The sequence below is a fragment of the Giraffa tippelskirchi genome, chromosome 6, assembly GCF_054371585.1.
Source record: "Giraffa tippelskirchi isolate mGirTip1 chromosome 6, T2T-mGirTip1v1.2.pri, whole genome shotgun sequence".
NCBI classification, from domain to species: Eukaryota; Metazoa; Chordata; class Mammalia; order Artiodactyla; family Giraffidae; genus Giraffa; species Giraffa tippelskirchi.
In genome coordinates this window covers 60,589,515-60,614,239 of record NC_137280.1, presented here as the reverse complement: position 1 = coordinate 60,614,239, position 24,725 = coordinate 60,589,515, and the positions used below count along the sequence as shown (strand labels likewise).

The 24,725-nt window shown below is 40.5% G+C and overlaps 2 protein-coding genes across 18 annotated transcripts in view; one reads left to right on the top strand and one right to left on the bottom strand.

Annotated features, from left to right (window-relative positions):
- TBC1D31 (TBC1 domain family member 31) overlaps positions 1-17,984 on the bottom strand; it is a 62,557-nt gene extending 44,573 nt beyond the window's left edge. For 5 of the 16 annotated variants that reach the window (XM_081498891.1, XM_081498894.1, XM_081498893.1 and 2 more), the window contains exons 1-4: positions 17,830-17,984; positions 13,038-13,184; positions 9,190-9,305; positions 5,587-5,765 (exon numbers count right to left, since the gene is read on the bottom strand). In XM_081498891.1, the coding sequence (XP_081355017.1) occupies positions 5,587-5,765; positions 9,190-9,305; positions 13,038-13,184; positions 17,830-17,906 (519 nt within the window). In that variant the 5' untranslated portion in view covers positions 17,907-17,984. Of the gene's footprint in view, positions 1-5,586; positions 6,584-9,189; positions 9,306-10,862; positions 10,962-13,037; positions 13,185-15,147; positions 15,460-15,930; positions 16,001-17,829 lie in introns of those variants that run through there. The other 11 variants (XM_081498902.1, XM_081498905.1, XM_081498896.1 and 8 more) reach the window with 8 other exon arrangements.
- The window catches only part of DERL1 (derlin 1), a 45,218-nt gene continuing 37,465 nt past the window's right edge, over positions 16,973-24,725 (top strand). For both annotated transcript variants that reach the window (XM_081498917.1, XM_081498918.1), the window contains exon 1: positions 16,973-17,695. In XM_081498917.1, coding sequence (XP_081355043.1) covers positions 17,637-17,695 — 59 coding nt within the window. In that variant the 5' untranslated portion in view covers positions 16,973-17,636. The remainder of the gene's footprint in view (positions 17,696-24,725) is intronic.

The window sequence follows — 24,725 nt, the reverse complement described above, 5'->3', positions numbered from 1 at the left end:
AGCATCAGCTGCTATTTTGAGGAATAGCTGTGATAGATGATTGCCTACATGATTATTCATTACTGGATTTGTAATTTTAATTGCCAGATTTTAATGACTATGAAATTGTTCCTAATGAATCATGTCATTTATTTAGATAGTGTCACCTCCTGACAAACACAAAATGCTTATAAAAAACTTCAAGAGTACTAACAAAATATACTTTTTGAAGGTTGGCTGCACCTTTTCCTTACAAAATATGAAAATCCTAGGCTTCCCAATTCACTTTTGAGAGGTACGTGAATTCTTTTCAAAGCTGAAAGAGTTCAGAATAGTAGTTAGAGAAAGTTAACAGTGAAATGTACAATTCGGCAAAAATTTAGTGAGTGCCCATTTGTATACAGAGACTAAGCTTAGTGACACAGTATTAAGTGTTCTCTGATATCGTCATCACAAGGTTTACTGAACCACAGTAATCAGAAATCTCAGGATTTATTCCAAAATCTCTGGCTAACAGAGCTAAATGTCCTACCTCCTAGTATAAACAAAAGAATAAAAATTTTCTAATTTGAAGAAATGTAATTGGTTGACCTGAGAGCATAATGGAGCCACTTCAGAGCAAACCAAGCTTCAACTCAGAACTGCACCTCTTTCATGAGCTATGTGACACTGGGCAAGTTACTTAATGTTTCTGAAGTGCAGTTTCCCCAACTGAAATGTGGATAATTGTATCTACCTTTCAGGATTATTTAGGCTTAAAAATAACAAAACAAAGTACATAGTAAGGACTCAACAATTGGTATCTATTACTGCTACTGTTTATCTGTTAAGTTGTGTTGGACTCTTTTCCACCCTTTGGACCGTAGCCTGCCAGGCTCCTCTGTCCATGGAAGCTTCCAGGCAAGAATACTGGAGTGGATTGCCATTTCCTCCTCTAGGGGATCTCCCCAACCCAGGGATCGAACCCAAGTCTTCTTGCGTCTCCTGTATTGCAGGTGGATTCTTTACCACTGAGCCACTGGTATCTATTACTATCAATTACCGCTACTGCTAGGAACAAAAATCAGTGGAAAGCAGATGGAGCAGTAAATTCTTTAAAAACATTTTGAAGTCAAAGTCAAACTATTGACCGATAGTTTCTAATCTGAAACCTTTAGGGAAGATGTGTTCCAGAATTCAGAATTACTTATGATTTGAGAAAGGGATCAAACCTGGGTCTCCCACATTGTGAGCAGATTCTTTACCATCTGAGCCACCAGGGAAGCCCGATACATTGCATATTCTATAATATTATGTAGAACTCCCAGTGACCTGGAGTGACACCCTATACTCAAATACATTAATATTTCAGCTTCATGTCAGCTTAGTCCAGATTTTGCTGCCAGATGAATTCCAATCAGATTCTGCCACCAAATGAGTTATTAAAAAACATCTGGGTTTTTGAGTTGCTAATAAGGGATTATGCATCTATTTAATATAGTTCAAAAGAAAAAGAATACAGTCACCTTATAGTTTTTTAAGAAGATAGCCAATTGCACTGAAGTAATCCCATAAAGCTGGATAATAGGTAACAAAAATAATAGCAATATTGAAACAGCAGCAGCTGCAGCTAGCTTGTACTAAGCACTTACTATGCACAAGCTTTATGTTAAGTGCTTTGCACAGGTTATCATATTCAATCCTGAAACCAACTCTGAGTTAGGCACTATTACTATTTCCATCTTACACACAAGGTGAATAGTTGTCAAAAATGTTTAATGTGAATGTACTCAATACTTTAGACTTAAATTCAAGTTTACAAGAAATCAGTAGCATCAGCTGCTAGTTTGCGACAAACGTTCATATAGTCAAAGCTATGGTTTTTCCAGTAGTCATGTATGGATGTGAGAGTTGGACCATAAAGAAATCTGTGCCAAAGAACTGATGCTTTTAAACTGTGGTGTTGGAGAAGACTCTGGAGAGTCCCTTGGACTGCAAGGGGATCAAACCAGTCCATCCTAAAGGAAATCAGTCCTGAATATTCATTGGAAGGACTGATGCTGAAGCTGAAGCTCCAATACTTTGGCCACCTGATGAGAACTGATTCATTGAAAAAGAAGTGACTCATTTCCCTGATGCTGGGAAAGACTAAAGGCAGGAGAAGAAGGGGATGACAGAGGATGAGATGGTTGGATGGCATCACCAACTCAATGGACATGAGTTTGAGCAAACTCCAGGAGGAGTTGGTGATGGACAGGGAAGCCTGGTGTTCTGCAGTCCATAGGGTCACAAAGAGTCGGACACAACTGAGTGACTGAACTGAACATACAAGAAATCAGGTGAGAAAACAAGTTAAATGATACAAAGAGAAGATAACACAAATCCAGAATGTGTGGCATTTTCCAACACAACTAACTGGCCTGGTCTCTCAAAAAAAAAAAAAAAATTAATGTTATGAAAAAAAAGAGAAAAGGTAGGAGACCATTTCAGATTAAAAGAGCCATCATAAATAAAACCCATATCATCATGTGTTACCATGTGTCATCAACAGGAAAAAAAAATCACAAAATTTGTATTTAAAATATAAAAGCAGACTCAGCCATAAAAAAGAACAAAATAATGCCATCTGCAGCAAATGGATGGACCTAAAGATTGTCATACTGAGTGAAGTCAGACACAGAAAGACAAATATCATCACTTAAATGTGAAATCTAGAAAAAAATGGTACAAATGAAGTTAGTCATAAAACAGAAGTAGAGTCACATATGTAGAAAACAAACTTATGGTTCAGTTCAGTTTGGTTCAGTCGCTCATTTGTGTCCAACTCTTCGCGACCCCATGGACTGCAGAATACCAGGCCTCCCTGTCCATCACCAACTCCCAGAGTTTACTCAAACTCATGTCCATTGAGTCGGTGATGCCATCCAACCATCTCATCCTCTGTCGTCCCCTTCTCCTCCTGCCCTCAATCTTTCCCAGCATCAGGGTCTTTTCCAATGAGTCAACTCTTCGCATCAGGTGGCCAAAGTATTGGAGTTTCAGCTTCAGCATCAGTCCTTCCAATGAACACCCAGGACTGATCTCCTTTAGGATGGACTGGTTGGATCTCCTTGCAGTTGAAGGGACTCTCCAGAGTCTTCTCCAACACCACAGTTCAAAAGCATCAATTTTTTGGTGCTCAGCTTTACCAGGGGATAAAAGGGGGGAGGGATAAACTGAGAGACTGAGACTGACATATATACACTACTGTAGGTAAAAGAGATATCTAATAAGAATCTACTGTATAGCACAGGGAACTCTACTCAATGTAGGGTAATGTAATGTAATGGCTTATATGGGGAAAGAATCTAAAAAGGGATTTCTGTGGTGATCCAGTGGTCAAGAATCTGCCTTGCCACACACAAGGTTCAATCCCCAGTCAAGGAACTAAAATCCCATAAGCCTCGGGGAAACTAAGTGGACGCACAATTACTGAGCCCACGCACAACCTTTGAGCCCACATGCCACAACTAGAGTCCGTGTGCCGCAATGAAGATTCCGAGTACCTCAACTAAGACCCGAGGCGAACAAATAAATAACTAAATAAATAAACGTTGTTTAAAAAAAGAATCTAAATAGAGTGGACATATGTATAACTAAATGACTTTACTGTACATCTGAAAGTGACACAACATTGTAAATCAAATATACCCCGATAAAAATTTAAAAATAAAAAACCACAGTAAAAATATAAGTTTAATAAAAACTTGATAAGAACTAAAGTTTTGCTTTAAGTTTAGTTTACAATCACTTGCTGTTTTCAACAGAGTAAGCCAGGGGTGACAACCATCTGACTCATCTCCAGTTCTTGTCTGGCCCAGGAGAATGATTTTTATGTTTTAAAATTACGTCATTTCAGGTGGTTATGTAAGTACACACATATTCTCAATTTTGCTCTTTGCCAGCAAAGCCAAAGAGGTTTACTATCTAGCCTTTTGAGGAAAAGCTTGCTGGTAACTTACAGACTATAATATTCTATTATTTTAGAACAATATACTTACATGTATATTGCATACTGTATTTACATTTACTACATTTAATTTTATTTTATCACTAAGATTTGGAATCCTATTTTTTAAACTAAAATGTCTGAACGACCAAACCAAGGTTAATATTGGCAGCTATTCAGTGTATACTATCCTAGTTTCATGGTAAAAATAACATGGTTTTTGTGTTATTGTTTCATGACTGTTTCCACTGTGGGTTCAACTCTCAGTGTTCTCTTTCTTAGACTGTAAAACAATTTAAGTATTAAAGCAAATGAAGAAAAAGCCTACTAAGTCATTTGGCCTAAATACCTGTTGAGTAAGCTGGCTATAACTTATATCTTTTTTAAATGATTAAGAACCCTGGGATTTTTGTGGAGACTACAAAGTAAGATTTTGGTTGACATGAATTGCTAGTTGTTCACGCTAATAACCAAGAAATTAAAAGCAATACTGCATGTATAATATAACCTGAAGCAAAATAATTAAATGGGAGATGCAATCCTGAAAACAGCATTTAGCTAATCAAATAGCAAACAAAAACAAAAACAAACCTTAAAAACAAAAGAAATGGATTTTTAAAAAGTGATACATGTGTACAATGGAATACTGATGAGCAATACAAAGGTACAAACTACTGATACATAAAACAGCAAGGATGAATCTCAAAAACATGATGTTGAATGAAAAAAGGCTTTACACACACCATTACTGAAAAGCTCCACTTACGTGAAATTTTAGAACAGATAAAACTAACCAATGGTAGAAAAACATCAGAAGAGTGCTTATCTGGGAAGGGATATGATGGAACTTTCTGGGATGGTGGTAACAATAGGTTTGCACATTACAAACGTATATCCATTTATCAAAATTTAACAAATGAATGCTTAAGACATGCATTATAAACAAAGACTACATCAACAAATACTGAACCCAATTAAATGCAGTTGATTAAATGCAGGCTGAAGCACTGATGGGCAAGTATACTGATATCTGCAATTCACTTTTAAAAAAAAAGTGAGTTAATAAACTAAGGGACAGACAGATGGATAGATCCATAATGTAGTTTACTAACATTATGGGCTTCCCAGGTGGCTTAGCAGTAAAGAATTCACCTGCCAATGAAGGAGACACAGGTTAGGCCCCCAGACATAGGAAGATCCCCTGAAGAAGGAAATGGCAACCCACTCCAGTATTCTTGCCTGGAGAACCCCACAGACAGAGGAGCCTGGCGGGCTACAATCCATAGGGTCACAAAGAGTCAGACACAATTTAGCAACTAAACAGCAACAAAGTACAGTATGGTACAGTAGGATCTAGGTGGTGGATGTACATGTGTTCACTGTGAAATTCTTACAAATCTTCTATACATTTAGACTTTTTCATAATTGGGTTAAGAAATAAAACAAAATCAACCAGCTAAGTAAAAACTATCACCTAACTAGAGTTGAAGTTAAGTACTATAAATAATAATTTAAAACAGTTTTGCTTGTTGCTGACATAATTGAGACAAAGTGAAACATCACTTATAACATCTGTATCCTGCTGATCCAGAAACTAGCCTGAGAAGCACCACAGACCAAGACGCGCTCCGTCCACTGACCTTCTGTATTCCCACAGACTGGAGAATATTCAGCTTTCTTTTTCTCTGGAAGGTATCCAAGTCCCAGAGCTGAGCTGTATCAGAGGAGGTAGTAATGGCATATCTCCCTGATCCGTGCACAGAGATCCAAAACACCGATGATTCATGCCCTCTCATCCAGCTAACTAGCTCCTTGGTGACTGAAGGAAAAAGGCAAACAGTCATACAGGTCAAACCCGGTATTTCATCCAGGAACAGATTCAATTGATTGCCAGGGATCACATGAGGTCCCTTCAACTCCATTAACATCTAAAAAGAATGGAAGCCTGTGACTGGCTGAGGAAGTGCGCTGGGGGACACCGTAGTTACATGGGTTATCAGGGAGGTAGGAGGAGATGAGGCTGAAAGGGGGTTAAGAACAGTCGTGAACGTGACGTGACAGAAGTCTGGGCTTTCTCTTGAAATAGTTTTATATGTAAGAATACCATATCTGGGCTGTTTCAGAAAAAGTACTTTGAAGACATGGTGAATATACTGGAGAGGAGGAAGAGATTACAAAATGACTAGTTAATCTATTGCTAATAATCCAGGCAGGAGATGAGGAGGGTCTCTACTAAGCATGTGGCAATGGGGAAAGGAACAAACTCAAAAGCTACAAAGGAAAAAAATCAAAGGACTCAGTGATTCAGTGGATCCAGTGGCTCCAGTTTAGTTACGTAAACAGGAGGTGCTTCTACTAGGTGACATAAATACACGAGGGGGGTCAGACTTAGCAGTGTGAGAAGAGATAACAGTTTTGATTTTTAAAAACTGATTCTATGTGTGTGTATCTGCATGTGTGACATACGGCAGAGAAAAAAGTCTGAAAACATCAAAAACTCTCCACGATAATTGTCAGTGGTAGTAAAATTGTAGTGACTTTTATTTTCTCTTTACATTTTTCTGTTTCCCAGTTTCCTATGACAGGCATGTTACAGTTTTATGGTCAGATTTGGTTCGTTCCTCCAGGAAGATGCACCTGGGGAGAAGAGCCAGAAAGCCAGATGTAAATCTGGGAAACATTAAGATACAAAGTAGGTCAAACTGAAGACAGAGGAACAGATAAACTCTTGGGAAGGGAGGACTGGCTTCCAAACACCAGTCTGAAGTCTGGCGTCACTTAATGGGCAATTTTTCATTGGCCTTCAGTGAGAACAGAAAAATAAGGATAACATGAGTTTTCCACAAAACTAAATTTAAAATACTACCTTTAAATCTATTATATCCTTCTAAGTTTGTTAAAAAAAAACTCCGTTTCATGAAATTATATTGTTTTTTCCAATGTCAATTAGCAAAATTAAAAGTTGACAACCTATGTGGGTTCCTCTACTTTTTCTTTTTAACTGGGTCAAATACCCAACTGTAGTGGGCTGCCATTTCCTTCTCCAGAGGAACTTCTCAACCCAGGGATTGAACGTGGGTCTTCTGCCTTCCAGGCAGATTCTTTACCATCTGAGCCAACAGGGAAGCCCAATCCAAAAGTCTAGGAAATCACAAAAGAACCCAGAAAAGAAGTCAGAAAAGTAGAACCAAGAGAGAGGTTAACAGTAGAAAACTAAGACTTCTGAAGTAAGCTCAAGTGTTAAAAGCTATGGAGAAACAAAATGAAAAGTATAAAGGGGATTTATATGATCAGAGGTTACTAAAGACCTTGGAGACAGATGTCTCAGAAGCCTGGAGTGGGGGCTGCGGGGGAAGAGGCAAGAGTCAGAATCCATGGCTGGATGCCATGAAGCAGCAGGATTTGGCAGTGAAGAAAGGGAGGTAGTTGGGGAGGTGGAGACAACACCTAAGGAAAGGGCTTCGTTACGAGGGGTTTCGATAAGACAGGAGAGGGTATAAAAGATACAACTAAGATGAGAGAAGGACAGAATACAAGGAAAGCAATCACAGATGAGTTTAAAGACTTAGTGTATCAGAACTTCTGTGTCAGCAGTGTTTGTAATACCAAAAACTGAAAACAGTTTCAAGTCCACCAATAGGTAATAGGTTAAACATTAATAATCATGGTATAAGGAATTCCCTGGTGGCCCAGCGGTTAGGACTCCGTGCTTCCACTTCAGGGGGCACGGGCTCAATTTCCTGGTTGGGGAATTAAGATCCCACAAGCCTACAGTGTGAGGCCAAACAATAATAGTAATTATGGTACTGCAAACATTTCTAGAGTAGAATTACAAAGTATTGATCTTAAATACATAAATTTTTCACAAAGTAGGGAAGTGATTCTACCAAATGATACAGATAGGATGATCATATATTTGTTAAAACATAAAAAAGGTATATGCAGAGAAAACAGATTGGAAAGATGGGCCCCTGATATAAAAACACTGACTGTCTCTGGGCACGACTGCCTTTCCTTCCTGCAGGTGCCGTGAGAGGGTGGTAGTGACTGGGAGTAGGGGCCTGTGGCAAGACTCCCAGATTAGAAATCCTGGCTCTGCTGTTTACCAAGCTGTGGAAACTTGATTATTTCTGTGCCTCAGTTTCCTCATCTGAAAAGTGGGCAAAACAACAGTAACCATCTCTGTGGGTTACTATGATGATTAAAATTAATAACACGTATAACATCATAGAACAGTACCTGGCAAGGAGTAAACACTATATAAGTGTTAGCCAACACTATTATTACTGTTTACAATCTTTCTAAATGTTGTATCTGATACATTAATAAGAAAAAACAATACAGTTGAGATTTTTTTCTTAATAATAAGTTCAGTTTGCACAACTCTTTAGTTCTCTATTAAAAAATATAATGTGGCAAAAAATATCAATACACATGCAAAATTTAAAAAGTATTTATTTTTGTACATGTGCAGTAAGGAATTTGGCCTTCAAAGAGAGGTATGCATGGCCTTTGTCCAGCGTGCTCTAAACCCTTGGCATTTCCCCAGTGGTGGGAGTGTCTCTGTTATCTGTGGTGGGTCCCTGGACAAAACAGATGGTTTGTGCTACATAGAGAACCTCAGAGTGGGGACTGGCCACACCAGAATGAACAACCATGTGAGCAATTAGAAGGCTGAGGCTTTGGGTCTCAATTATCAGCCCAACCTCGAGAGAGAAGGAGGCTGAAAATGGAGTTCAACTAAGCTGGCAACCAAGCACCAATGGAATGGAGCCTCGATAAAAACTCAAGAGCTTGGGTCAATTTCCTGGTGTGGCAGTACTCAGCGCAGATGGCCACATGTGGATGCTGGGAGGGTAATGTGGCCCTGGGGACAATGGAAGCATCTCTTTTGGGAGCCTCCCAGAATCCACCCTATGCGTCTCTTCCTTTGGCTGGTTTTAATTTGTATCCTTTTGCTATAAATTATTTTTTAAAAAACTATAATCTTAAGCATAGTGAATTCTGTGAGTCATTCTACTGAATTCTTAAACCTGGGGGTAGCTGTGGGGAACCCTGAATTTGCAGCCTGTTGATCTGATGTGAGGATGGCCCTGGGACCCCCAAACTTGTGGCCAGTGTCTGAAGTGAGGGCTGTCTTGTGGGGTCTGCTCCCTCCCCTCAGACTGTACAGGCTGGCCAACTCCCTGCAGTATTTCCATCTATATTTCACTCTGCTTCAAAAAATAAATAGGACTTCTTACCTGTATCGAAACATTTGATAGAATAGTCAGCTAACGCCACAAGGAACTCAGACTTCCTATGAAGATTAAAGGCCAGAGCTGTGCAAGCTTGCGCTGTTCGCTGAACAAGATTAAACCTAGTAAGAGATTACTGTGTTAGTATCAGAAATTCTTCCAATAATCGTAAAACTTCATGTCAGCGGAGTCCTTAGAGATGAAGAAAATGAAACCCAGGAAAATGAACTCCCATTTTGGCAGAACAAAAGCAGATGATGAAGAGTGCTACCTGCCATGGAAAGGAGTTTGGATCTTACTTAAACGGGATGGGAAGCCATCGAGAACTTTTGAGCAGACCAGAATTATAGCCAGGCATGTCTTTTAGGAAGAGGATTCTGGCTATAAAATGGAAAGGAAGAATAGAAGAGGTGTCAGAAGTCAAGGGGAGAAAGGTCTGGTGATGCATCAAACAGCAGATAAAGAGGGAGGAATCAGGAATCCCTCACATGTGAAGTGGAGATAAAAGATGTCTCATAAGGTTGTCGTGATGGTTAAATGAATACATGATGATTAAGTGAAATAATGTATGTTTATGTGCTTAGCAGAGTACTTGGCACCTAGCTAGAGTTTCATTAACCAAAAAATGAAATTTTCAAACTTAGGCAAAAGAAGAACAAGTGTGGCAGTAGGAAATAGTAATTCTGGTTTTAAACATGTAGCATTAAGGACAGGGAGGTCTGGCGTGCTGCAGTCCATCGGGTTGCAAAGAGTCAGACATGACTGAGCGACTGAACCGAACTGAACTGATTAAGGCCTTTGAAAAGCATTTAGAGCTGTGCTGTCCAAAATAAATGGAATACAGGCCATGCGTGTTACTAAAAATTTTCTAGAAGCCACATTAAAAGTCAAAAACATACAAAATTAATCTTACCATATTAAACTTAATTAATTTTATATCTAAAATATTATTTCAACATTTAATAAAAAAATTATCAGATATATTGGACATTCTTTTTTCTAACAGTGAGTCTTCAAAACCCAGTGTATTTTACACCATCAATGCATCTCAACTTGGCCAAGCCACCTCTCAAGGGCTGAGGGCAGTTAGTGGGTACCGCATTAGACAGTTCTATCTAGAAGCTCCCCAGTGGGCGGGAGAAGCAGGTCTGAGTTAACAATGTTCCGTGGCAGCTGAAGCCTGAGGCTTGGTAGTAATGAGCTGATTAAATAGAATACCAAGAATATGGAAGGAAGCATGCTGGGGACAAATGCCCCAGTAGTAGGACAACAAGGGCGAAGACAGTGGAAAAAGTCAGCAAAGCAAGGGGAAAACCGACCTGAGAGGCAGAAAAGTCAGGGAAGAGTTGTACCTTGAAGCAAAAGAAAAATTTCATAAAGGATGGAAGACAAGAGTATTTAGAAAGATGAGAACTGAAAACAGACCATTAGATTAAGCAATTAGGAAGATTGTGAGTGAGCCCACTGTAGTGGCCTTTAGGATTAGACAGGCCTGACCTCATGTCACAGCTATGCCACATGTACCTCTACTTGGATGTGAATATTTACAGAGAGAAAAGGAACAGTGAACAGAATAAAAGGAACATGCAGGGTGCAAAGTCCCATGGGCAGCCATGGAAGATATAGATTAGCAGTGTTAGAAATGAGGATCATCTAGTTTTACAAACAGTTGAACTTACAGATATATTTGAGGTTGTGGTGGGGAGAAGGAAAGGGAGCTTGAGGGTGTCTGTTTTCCCATGAATTAGGAGGCTAGGCAGTCAGAATAAGAGGAGAGTCTGAACACAAGGAATCACAGAAATTGGTTAAGGTTTGGAAAACTCAGAAGAATGGAAAGAGTAAATGACAACAGATATAAGCAAATGGTAGTCCTAGCATCACTGATATTGAAGTTCATTACTCTGTAATGGAGTCAATCAACAATTATTTTTATTTTGCTTAGTTTGGGATTTTTATTTTATTTTGTTTAGTGGGAGCAGAGAGACAGGTATATTGATTTAAGATTGGGAACTGGCTGCATAGGTTACGCAAGAGTAATGGGTGGGAGAATTGTGACCATTAGGTAAATGGTGGAAACACATTTCAACCCAGTAAATCACAGACAGATAAATCATTTATGAGCTCTTCTTTCCTTGAACTATTTGAGAATGGGTGACTGAAATCACGTTTCCTATGAACAAGGAAATTTTCCTATATAATCACAATAAAATCATCAAAATCAAAAAATTACACTATATATTACTACTGTCTAATCCCTAGACTTCAGTTTTGTCCATTGTCCTAAAAACATCCTTTACAGCAAAGGGATCAGTCCAGACCCAAGCCTTCACTTGTCATGTGTCTAGGCTCCCTGCATCTGCAAGTCTTCAGACTTTCTGCATCTTTCATGTCCTTGACCCTTGTGAAGGTCACAAGCCAGTCTTGCTATCCAATGCCCTTAATTTAGCTTTGCCAGCTGGTTCTACTGATTAGACCCAGGTCATCTGTCTTTGGCAGGAATGTGACAGAAGTGACACTCTGTTCTTACCACTGCACCCTATCAGGTGGCACACAAACTTTGATTTGTCCCACTACTGGTTACTTTAACTTTAATCCTTTGATAAGGTGGTATTTGCCAGGCTTCTTCACTGTAAAATTACTACTTTTTTCCCTCTTTAATAAGTATTTTGGGGGGAGGCACTCTGTGACTGCAAACATCCATTCTCATTAAACTGTTGACTACAGCATGAATTCACAGATTTCCATTTTATTCAGTGGGTTATGAGCCACTACTATCATTTATTTTGAAACTCCCTGTCTCCAATCTGCCCAGAGAGAGCTCCTTCAAGGTGACATTTCTGTCCTTTGGACACATCCCCATCCTTCTTTGACCGAGTCTTTCTTTCTGGCTACAAAGCGTTGCAGGCTTATCTTGTACCTTCCCTGCCTCCATCCTAAAGCTGGCTGTTTCTCCAACGATCCCCAATTCCTTGAAGCAGACTGATATTTAGAAAAGAACGGGGCACTGAGTATATTCATTACTACTGGGGTGTTATTGCTTCCAGGCCCTATGAGTGAACAAAGCTAGGAAATTTATGTCCATATAATTTATTCACTTTCTCATACACACACCTCTATTTATTTCTATGTCTGTCTATATATATTCAAAACCAAGGATTTATACAGACAGAACCAAATCCAATCCAGATCCACAGGGTTTGGTCTAGTTTTCTCCTTTTCCATATCTGTAACTCTGCTTTCCAATGATCAGGAACCTGGCCCCCATTAGCCTCGGTACACTCATTCAACCAAAGCCCCCGTCTTTCCCAAGACTGCCCCCACCCCCACACAGACACTTTCTGACTCTCTAACTGGGCCAGCAGTTATCCCTCCCACCTATCCCTACTGCAGCGATGACTACCTCGATCAATTCCCACCTAACTGCATTCTCACTAAATTGTTTGGTAAAGGAAAAGAAGAGGAGGAAGAGTGATGATCAAGTCTGTAAAGATTCCTAGATCTAGTTCGCTCTGACAATAATGTATTATATAAAGGCCCCTGTGCTTTTTCTAAACAGGTACCAGACATTAACTGATAAACTAGCAATAATGAAGGTTGAAATTTAAGAAAAAACAAGCTACTAGAGATGCTGTTAAAATGAAAACTTTAATTCTCTTAAAAAAAAAAACAACAAACCAACAATTTTATCTTTCTATTCTTTCTCACTTTATTCCACCAGCACTAATGGCAGAATTTTACAAAGTGTCTGAAATATAGTAAGTACTTAATAAATCTTTCTAAATGAATAATCAATAGTAGGTACTAAAACAGTCAAGAAAGTAATCACTTGGTAAATATCCAAAGTATTTGCTCACCTGTTTCCACACAAGTCAAAAACATAGATATTTCCTTGATGGTCCCCAGCAATTAAACAATCACCTGAGCTATCAAAAGCCACGTTCAAAAATCTTAAAACTTTGGGAAGGTAATCCGAAGTGTTGTGAATGATGTTCACTATAATTCTGCCAAAAAACAAACAAAACAAAAAACCATTAAACTCTATGTCAAGCATTACTTGTTATTATGAAGACTATGCATTGTGTAGTACACCTCACTAATTTTGAAGGTTTTTGCCTACCCCTTCTTCCCTCTTCTTCGGCTCCTCTTCCTTTCCTAGAAGCAACCGTACAGTGACTTCTGAAAACTGTACAAGATGTTATTATCAGAGTTGCTACTGTTCGTTTATTCATCAAACACCTAAAACTCACAAAGCATCAGACACTGCATAAGCCAGGAGATAAGGGTAGTTGATAGACAGAGGCCCTGCCCTTATGAAGCTTTCAGCATAGTAGTAGAGACAGACACTAAAAAAATAGTTTCCCTGGTGGCTCAGTGGTAAAGAATCTGTCTGCCAATGCAGGGAACACTGGCTCCATCCCTGGTCCCGAACAATTCCACAAAACAACATGCTGTAGAACAACTAAGCTTGTGCACCAGAGCTATTGAGCCTGTGCTCTAGGGCCCAGGAACTGCAACTACTGAGCCTTTCCACTGCAACTACTGAAGGCTGTGCACGCTAGAGCCTGTGCTGTGCAACAACAGAAAGCTGCACACCACATCTAGAGAGCAGCCCCTGCTCGTCACAACTCGAGGAAAGCCTGTGTGGCAACGAAGACCCAGCACAGCCAATAAATAAATTACTTAAAAAAAATTATTTAAAAAAATAAACACACACATGAACAGATTTATAAACTGTGACTAAGTGATAGACAACAGGATATGATAAGAAAATGTATTTTTGACCGAGTAGTTGGATTGTTACATCAAGCAACAGACATAAACAATGAAGTAATTAACAAAAAGTAGTTTTATATAAATCACAAACTACCATCTGTAAGAAAAACTTCAATTCAATATCCTAATTTTAAGATACCCTGATAAGATTTTGTTTTTGTGACTCAGGGTGTTCCAAGTGTACATGAATTTTATTTTCAAGTATATCTGTTGTTGTTCAGTCACTCAGTCATGTCCTACTCTTTGCAACCCTATGAACTGTAGCCAGGCTTCCCTGTCCTTCATTACCTCCAGGAATTTGCTCAAACTTATGTCCATTGAGTCAGTGATGCCATCCAACTATCTCATCCTTTGTTGCCCCCTTCTCCTCCTTCCCTCAATCTTTCCCAGCATCAGGGTCTTCTCCAATGAGTCAGCTCTTCACATCAGGTGGCCAAAGTATTGGAGCTTTAGCTTCAATCTAAAAATATGATTGTATCTGTCTAAAGGTATTATTTTTTGAGAGGAAGATGAAGTACCATATATCTGCTGAAAAGAAAACTTTTAAAACTTGCAGAACCAATTAACTCCTTAAAATAATACATATGTGTATATTTGGGTCATGAAGACTAGAGTAACCCCACTCTCTCCCGCATGCACGCATGTTAAGTCGCTTCAGTCATGTCCAACTTTGCGAGACCCCATGGACTGTAGCCTGCCATGCTCCTCTGTCCATGGGGTTCTCCAGATGAGAATACTGAAGTGTGTTGCTGTGCCCTCCTCCAGGGGATCTTCCCAACCCAGGGATTGAACTTGCGTCTCTTATGTCTCCTGCATCGGCAGGTAGGTTCTTTACCAGTAGTGCCACCTGGGAAGCCCACTCTCTCCTGCAACAAGTTTTCAAATCATAAAATTTCTTAATTGACTTTTTATGAATTTGAATTTTAATATTAGAAACAATTGCCTCATTATCACTTAATTTAACAACCACTAAATTAAGTATATCAAACATTTTCTTTACTTTATTTAAAAATAAGGCTTTTAAGACTCATTGGATGAAACAGTAAAATTATTTCTATCTAGTTCCTGACAAAGATTCTTGGCTTGACCAAACTTTAGTCAGGCTTCCGAACCTTCTCCTAGGCTCATCTGTGCATTCCCTTGAAAAATCTAACTTTAGCAACCCTGCTCAGTTTAATCAGAAGCCCCTACCTTCAATATCATCATTCTTGACACCTGATGGGGTTCCTCGTTCTCCATTATCTCCCAACTGCTGTCTGATCTTCAGCAAGAATCCTGTGAGGTAGGTTTACCCCAGGTGTTTTCTCTTGGTAATTTTCCATCCTCTGACCCCTAACTTGCTCTCTGTCTATAACTTCTCTCTTGCCCAGGCTGTATTCTGAACTGAGCCCAGAACACATCAACTCCAGTTCCACACTGAGGTCTTGCTTCCTCTCTTGCAATAATAGTCCTGAATAATGTCTCTTTTCACCACTTCAACTACTGTCCAGCTCTGGTTTTTCTCTGACATTCCCGAAGGGGAGTGGGGAGAATAAATATATTGAGACAATAAGTAACAACATCAAGATGTTCCCTGGCAATTAAACTTAGACCAAGCAAAGGACTTTTCCCTCCAGTCTTTTTTCTATAATGTTTACTACGTATGTGGATTACAAAATGACATGATCATTGTTCAACATATGGAAAATACAGAAAGACACTAATAATTTTATTCTAACCGTACCATCATGACATAATCACATTTAAGAGCAAAATTCTGTCCTTCTGACTTTTCATATAAATCACACATACAAGTATTTATTTTAGAACTGTTTTTCAATGGCTCATAATTTGCCTGATGGTGTTCCTCAGTCCTTAAACATAATAAAAACATCAAATATTTACTGAATACCAAGATACATGAGACACTAATTCCCTAAGACAGTCTTTCTGTTAAGTACGATTATCTTCACTTGCTGCCTAAGATTAACTTGCCCAAGGTCACAGAGCTGGTGGGTGGACATTTACTTCAACTGCAGTCCATCTGAATTCACGGTCAGCGCTCTCCACCCCCCTGCCCCTCTCAACATCATAACAATGGGTGTTTATGAACAAAAAGAAACTATGTTTTAGTGGAAGAAACAGATAGGGACATTTTCACACAAACGTGAGTCATTTTCTGAATCTTGTATGTGTATCTAGATACTAACAGTAAGAAAAAAAATTGTTGTGGGTAGCATAATTTTTAGAACATTTAGAGAATCTCAGAAGTAGAGGCGGTGCTGGGACTTCCGTGGTGGTCCAGTGGTTGAAAATCCACCTTCTAATGCAGGCGATGTGGGTTCAACCCCTGGAGGGTGAACTATGATTCCACACGCTGTGGGGCAACTAAGCCCACTGCCACAACTAGTACCCAGCACAGCCAAAACAAACAAACAAACAAAATTTTTTCTTAAAGAAATAGAGGTGATATGTACATAAACCCCAAATTTGGGGGTGAAAATCTATACAGAGGAATTCCTGTTCCAGACAAAATGTTAATTCAATGAATATGATGGAATGGCAACATTGCTGGGGGACTGAGAATTACCAGAAACCAAATAAGCTAATGGTATCAAGTGTAGCACTGTGCTTTTGCAGTTGGCACTCAAAGTCTACTGATTTTTTGAGGAGCAACCAAAGAATCAATAGAAAAATTACTAGAACGAAAAACACATGAAATATGAGGCAGTAAAGTCAATGGAATCCTAAGGGATTAAAAGCAGTAAGATTAACATGGCACCAATATAGCACCACTTTGGGACAAAGGCTCCCATTAAAGTCACACAGGAGCATTTAACAGGACAGAGACCAGGGAAAAGAATGAAAGGAAGAGCTGGGGAGGAAGGGATGAATGGGCAGAGCAAGGAGGATTCTTAGAGCAGTGAAAATATTTTGTATGAGACCATAATGATGGATGGGTCATTATACATTTGTCCAAACCTACAGAATGTAGAACACAAAGACTGAATCTTAATGTAAACAGTGGAATTCGGTTGGTAACCATGTGTCAACACAGGCTGAACAACTGCAACAAGCATACTGCTCTGGTGGGGGACATTAATAAAGGTGTGGCTAGGCGCGTGTGGAGGCAGGAGATGCATCGGAAATCTCTGTACCTTCCTCTCAATTTTGCTGCGAACCTAAACCTGTCCTAAAGAAACAAAGTCTATTTAAAAAAGAAACAGCAGCAACGCTGACCTTACTAGAAGGCTGACCTACGTTGGATACACATTAATGCATAAACTCCGAGAGAACCAGAAGTTCGTTCCGTTCCACAACTGTCCCCCAGCACTTAAAAGCTTGGCACGGAGTAGGTGCTCATCAAATAGTTGATGACTAGAATGCCTGCTTGCCTGACTGCTAACAGTGATTCAAGAATGGATAAAAGACTCAAGGATGGCATTTCGAAGAGGGGGAAGTGCATTCTTCTCCGGCATCCATTCCTCCTCCTGAGTTCTTTCCCAGATGTTATAATTAACTAATAAGTTACTGAGCATCTACCGCGTGCCAGGAATACCACAGGGATTCTGGGCTAATTAAGGCAGGCAGTCCTGGCTCCCATCAGAAGCGCAAATTCCCCAGCATAAATCAGGCCCTCCACGCTTATCCTAATTGAGACCCCTGTCCCCAGGACTGGGAAAGGGGGGTCTCTAAGGATCATGAAACTCAAGCTGCCTGCGTTCATCGGAGGTCACTCAACCCGGAGATCACGAGCAGGGTAAGAACCAGAACCTCCGTCCGGTGCCCCGCACCCCCTCCCGACACCCTCCCCAACAGAGCCGCAAACGCCTCCCCGAAGCCGCGGACCCGCCCCTCGCCAGCCTCCGTCCCCCTCCGGCGCGCGGCCTGTACCCGTCCCGAGTGGCCGGGGATGGCTTGCGGTGCCATATCTTGCCGCTTTCCTTGCTGCCCAGGTCTGTGCTCTGCATGTCGCAGCTTCCGCGCGGCCGCCGCCGGGCCGGACAACGGTCCCGGCCCCTTCCCAGCAGGCGCCGCGCTCCCGGCCCGGGAAACTTGAAGCGCCGGCCGAGGTGGCAGGGATCCCCTGCGTGGATCGTACCAACCGCGCGCAGGACGCCGATATTTCTATTTACAACTAATCGCCCTCCCAAACTCCGCCCAGCCGACCCTTCCCGCTCCGGACGATGGAATCGGCCAACGACCTTCTCCCTTAGGCTCCGCCCCCTTTCGCAGTCCGCCTCCCAAAGCCTTCTGGGAGTCGTAGTTTTCTGCAGGTGTAACGTGGGCTCGTGGTATCGCCTTGGGAATTCCGATCTCTGGGCGCCTCGGTGGGTTTTAGACTCCCAAGAGAAGCAAAGAAAATAATTTTCCTAGATGACCCCGGATTGTGTTTCACATTGCGTTTAGGGATTAAGAAGTTGTACAGACAACTAATGCAGAAGAAAGGACCCAAATGCATGAAGAGTTGAAGGGTTCCTTTTATAGAGTATTCGGGTTCAAAAGAATCTTGATAGTCTGCTCTTGTTGACCTTTTCACCGTCGTCATGAGTGTTGTTTCAATTCCGTAGTCTAGTTCAGGTCAGTCGCTCAGTCGTGCCCGAGTCTTTGCGGCCCCATAGATCACAGCACGCCAGGCCTCCCTGTCCGTCACCAACTCCCGGTGTCTACTCAAACTCATGCCCATCGACCGTGATGCCATCCAACCATCTCATCCTCTGTCATCCCCTTGTCCTCCTGCCTTCAGTCTTTCCCAGCATCAGGGTCTTTTCAAATGAGTCAGCTCTTCGCATCAGGTGGCCAAAGTATTGGAGCTTCAGCTTCAACATCAGTCCTTCCAATGAACACCCAGGACTGATCTCCTTTAGGAAGGACTGGTTGGATCTCCTTGCAGTCCAAGGGACTCTCCAGAGTCTTCTCCAACACCACTGTTCAAAAGCATCAATTCTTCGGTGCTCAGCTTTTTTTATAGTCCAACTCTCACATCCATACATGTCTACTGGAAAAACCATAGCCTTGACCTGATGGAGGCTCAATATTATGGTGTCCAGTTCACTAGACATGCACCAATAAAGCAGTGTGATCAACAGTAGGTTGTGTTGACACCAGAGAAATTCTTTCTGAAGACTATTAGAACTTTCATAGTGCTTTGTTGTTGGTGTTTTGTCGCTAAGTTGTTTTGGGCTCTTTGCAACCCTATGGGCTGGTAGCCCAGCAGGCTCCTCTGTCCGTGGAATTCTGCAGACAAGAATACTGGAGTGGGTTGCCGTTCCCTTCTCCAGGGGATCTTCTCGACCCAGGGATGGAACCAGAGTTTTTTTTGTGTCTCCTGGATTGGCAGGGGAGTTATTTACCACTAGCGCCACCTGGGAACTAGGTATCAAACATGCTTCCCTGGTGGCTCAGATGGTAAAGAACTGGCCTGCAATGCAGGAGCCCTGGGTTCAGCCCCTGGCTTAGGAAGATCCCCTGGAGGAGGGCATGGCAACCCACTCCAGTATTCTTGCCTGGAGAATCCCATGGACAGAGGAGCCTATCGGGCTACAGTCCATGGGGTCACAAAGAGTCAGACTTGACTGAGCAACTAAGCATAGCAGGTATCACTCTTCTATAGTGCTTGAGGGGTATTAACTCATCTAATTCATTTAATCCTCAGAGCAAACCTACAATATTGATGGTACCATTGTCCCCATCTTTAGCGCTCTATGAGGTAGTGTTGGTTTCCTGAGGCTGCGGCTTAGACAATAGAAATTTATTCTCTCACCATTCTGTAGGCCAGAGTCTGAATCAAGTGTTGGCTGACTGCTCCCTCCAGAGGTTCTAGGGAAGACTCTGCCGCCCCGCCCCCCCACCATTTTTTTTGTCTCTTCCAGCTTCTGGTGGCTGCGGGCTTCCTTGGTTTGAGACCACATCACTTCATTCTCTGCCTTTATTTTCACAGCACCTTCTCTTTTCCTCTAATCTCTACCTCAAATCTCCCTTTACTTTTCTCTTATAAGAACACCTGTCGTTGGATTTAGGGCCCACCTGGATAATACAGGATAATCTCAAGACCCTTAATTTACTTGCACCTGCAAAGACCTTATTTCCAAATCAGGTATCATCCACACATTCTGGGGTTTAGACCATGGGTATGTATTTTGGCAGCCCACTATTCAACCCGCTGCTGCTGCTGCTAAGTTGCTTCAGTAGTGTCCGACTCTGTGCGACCCCATGGACGGCAACCCACCAGGCTCCCCTGTCCCTGGGATTCTCCAAGCAAGAATACTGGAGTGGGTTGCCATTGCCTTCTCCAATTCAACCCACTACAGGGAGAAAAATCACTTTTTCAAAATTATATGGCCATGATATTTAAAAAGCTCAAACTCTATCAGAAAAGTAAAACTCTCACAAAAATTTAGCAATGCAGATTTAGAAACTTTTTGTATTGTTATCAAGGGGTGGCCCAAAGAGACCAGACAAATCTTAATAACCCATCACAGAGAAGATGACTGCATTCCTTATTTTTATTTATTAGCTTTGAGATGGTAATAAACTGTGTATGAATGTTTGGATTATTATCCATGAAATTTAGGATGTTAAGCTTATGGGCATCTAACTTGATTTTTTTTTTAATCTTTTTTATTTTTTTTAGGCTGCACCATGAGTGGGGCAGGTGGGATCTTAGTTCCCAGATCAAACCACTGGATTTCCAGGGAAGTCCCTGTTGGTGCATAAGTCGAAACACAGGTTATTTCCGCATTTGTGTCTCACACAGCAAACCATACAACATTTCATCAGTATCAGAGACAAATCTGCTGAATGATTTCCCTAATGAGACTGCTTTAACCTGCCTGCAGCTCAGCTTGTATGGGTTGTCACAGCCTGTGTGACCATTCAAGTCAATTTCAGATACGAATAAAGAGGTTTCTATATTACAGATGTTCTGGACACTCACTTTGCACTTACCTTTGGATTTAGTTGGACCTGGTCTGAAGGTCAGGCTGGTAATTGAAGAGATGTGCACCCTTCCAGTCATTATAGTCTCCCAATTTTAATAACCCAAGTTGGTAGACCAACTTGAAAGTGAAAGACGCTCAGGTGTGTCCGACTCTTTGCGACCCCATGGACTATATGGTGCATAGAATTCTACAGTCCAGAGTACTGAGTGGGTAGCCATTCACTTTTCCAGGGGATCTTCCCAACCCAGGGATCAAACCCAGGTCTCCCACATTGCAGGCAGATTCTTTACCAGCTGAGCCACAAGGAAAGCCCAAGAATACTGGAGTGGGTAGCCTATCCCTTGGGTTATTAAAATAAATAATAAAAATATTTATTAATAAATTTGTTTAAAATTTTATTAAATTTTTAATATTATTTTTAAAATATTTATTTTAAAATAATTATTTTTAAAAATGTTTATTTTTAAAAAATATTTATTTATTTGGCTCCACTGGGTCTTAGTTGCAGCACAGGGGTTCTTCACTGTGGCATGTGGGATCTAGTTCCCTGACCTGAGCCCCCAGTCTAAGCCACTGTAGCACCAGGGAAGTCCTTCTAGTTCTGTCTTGAATCATTACTTAGTCAATAACTGATGCATCCTATACATATACACATATATATTTTTTCAGCTTTAATGATGTGTAATTGACATTGAATAAACTGCACATATTTAAAGTGTGTAATTTTATAAATTTTGACATAAATATATTCCTGTGAAACTATCACCATAATCAAGATAACAAATACATCCATCACCTCCAAAATTTTCTTCCTGACTCTTTGCAATTTCTTTTTATTCCCACTTTAACCTATCCACAGACAACCACTGATCTGCTTTCTGTCTCTTAGATTAGTTAATCTAGAAATTTATACAAAGGAGTGTTAACTAGGTACTGTTTTTTTTGAGAGAGTGGTCTGGCTTCTTTCATTCAGCAGAATTATTTTGAGAGTCAACTATGTTGTTGAGTATATCAGTGGTTCATATTTTGTTATCACTGAGTAGTAGTCGATGGTATTTATATACCACAATTAGTGGGTATATTCACCTATTGAGGAATATTACCAAGAAAGCTGTTATGAACATTCTTGTGCAAGTCTTTGTATAAATATGTTTCCATCTCTGGCAAGTAAATTCCTAGATGTGGAATGGCTGGACCATATAGTACAGTGTAGGTTTAACTTTTTAAGAAAGCATCAAGCATTTTCAAAGTAGCTGTCATTTTACATCCCCACCAATACTGAGTAGTGTAGGATATTTTCAGGTGCTCTGTATCTACAAGAAGTCTGTGTAATTATAACCATTCTAGGGTATTATGGTACCTCATGGTGATTTTAATTTCCATTTCTAGAATGACAAATGATGTTCAGTATCTTCTCGTGATTATTTGCTTCTGCATATATCTGCTCAGATCTTTTGCCTAATTTATAATTGGGCTGTTTATTTTCTTATTATTGAGTTTTGAGGATTCTGTATATGTTCTGGATATAGGCCTTTTATCATATTTAAGTTTTGCAAATATTTTCTCCTGTGTCTTGTTTTTTCATTCTCTTGACAGTGTCTCTGAATGAATAGAAAATATTAATGTGGATGAAGGGTTGACCAGGTCAGTCACCGTGGAAGGGATCCAAACAGGCAACAGTTGGATGACAAGGGTACGTTGACACATTGTGTAGGAAAGCTGACATTGCACAGGAAAGAGCTGTTTCATTAGTAAAACAGAAATGTGTGTCATGCTGCTAACTGACACAAAGCCAGGTAATGTTTTCCATTTCCTAGATGACTATTTGGCCCTGTAAGCAAAAGGGTTAGGAGGCCAAAGCCATTACAGGTGAACTATGACATTGTGCACCTCCCCCCACCTTTTAAACATGAGTCAGGACAGAAAAAGAAAATCAAAGGGATATGCTCCGAGTTGCTTAAATAAATATTCATGCCTAGGGGTACTCATAAAACATACATGAAAGCAATCCAGGGTAGTATTTCATGTGGAATCAAAAGGATTTGGCACCTACAGCTGAAATGGTACAGTATCAAAGCAGAGGGGAAAGTGTGATGTTGATCTTGACAGGCAGCAAGATCATTCCTACATATGGTGAGAAACTACTCACATAGACTAGGGTTTCTAAAAGGCCTTCTCTTGACTAAAGGCAGGAGGGGACCAGAGGGTGAAGCTCCCGTTTCCATGGCAGAATGGGCCATGGTTGCAAATTTTCCATCTTTTTTTTTTTTTTTTTAAGATTTATTTATTTAACGTTTTGGTTGTGGTGGGTCTTTGTTGCTGCACTTGTGCTTTCTCTAGTTGTAGCAAGCAGAGGCTACTCTTTAGTTGCTGTATGTGGGTTTCTCATTGCGGTGGCTTTTCTTGCTGCAGAAGAGAAGCTCTAGCCCCCCTGGCTTTAGTAGTTGTGCTGCACGGGCTTAGATACAAATAATCTCAAGAGAGGGACTTCCCTGGCAGTCCAGTGGTTAAGTCTTCGCCTTCTAATGCAGAGGGTATGGACTTGTTCCCTGGTCAGGGAGCTAACATCCCATATGCCTCATGGCCAAGAAACCAAAATATAAAAAGCAGAAGCAATATTGTAACAAATTCAATAAAGACTTTAAAAATGGTCCACGTCAAAAAAATCTTAAAAGAATAACCTCAAGACCATAGATAATAGTAAAAAGGAGTATAATAATTAAGAAATGCTAAAATAAATAACTAATAAGGACCTACTGTATAGCACAGGGAACCTTAATCAATGCTCTGTAATGACCTATATGGGAAAAGAATCTAAAAGAGTGGATATATGTATGTAAATGTATAACTGATTCACATTGCTGTATAACAGAAACTAACACAACAGTGTAAATCAACTATATTCCAATAAAAATTAATTTTAAAAAAGAAAGGATATGTTTTGATTATGTATTATCTTTTTCAAAATGTAATTTATTTCAACCTAAGTTAGTATAATTTAACATATAATAATTGATTCAGAAAATTCCACAGTTTGCTCTTATAAGCTAACATGAGCCTGCTCCAACTCTGGAGTGTTTCTTACTTTCAACTAGTTATTGTTGTTGTTGTTTAGTCTCTAAGTCGTGTCTTAGTCTGCGACCCCATGAACTGCAGCATGCTAGGCTTCCCTGTCCTTCACTATCTCTGAGTTTGCTCAAACTCATGTTCATTGAGTCAGTGATACCATCCAACCATCTCTTCCTCTGTCGCCCCCTTCTCCTCTTGCCCTCAATCTTTCCCAGCATCGTTTCCAGTTGACTATTGCTGTGTAATACCCTACCTCAAAACTTATTGGATTAAAACAAAACTGATTTCCTGTTTTTCACAATCCTGTGAGTTGATTTGGTTCAGCCGAACAGTTCTTCTGCTTCATATGACATAGCCAAGGTCACTCATGTTTGCATTCAGTTGAAGTTGATCTTGACCTGGACCGTACAGTATGACTTCTCATCTGTCAGTGCTTCTCTCCATGTGGCCTCTGGTCCTTCAGAATCTCGCCTGAGCTTTGTTCTGGCTCCCAACAAAGGAACATGCCAATAGGACAAGCTCGAATGTGTCAGTGTTTTAACAAGCTTCTGTTTGTATCACCATGCCTGCCAATGTCCCATTGGCTGAAGTAGACCACGTGGTCATGTCTAGATTCAGTGTAGATGGGAGCTACGCTTGGGCAGGAATTCAGAGAGATGTGTTTTGTTGGAGGCTACTAATAAAATGGTTGACCACAGATGACCTCAGAAAATATCAGGGCACATTTGGAGGGAGTCCACACAAGAATAAATCATCTTTAAGGGGTGTTGAGGGGGTTGT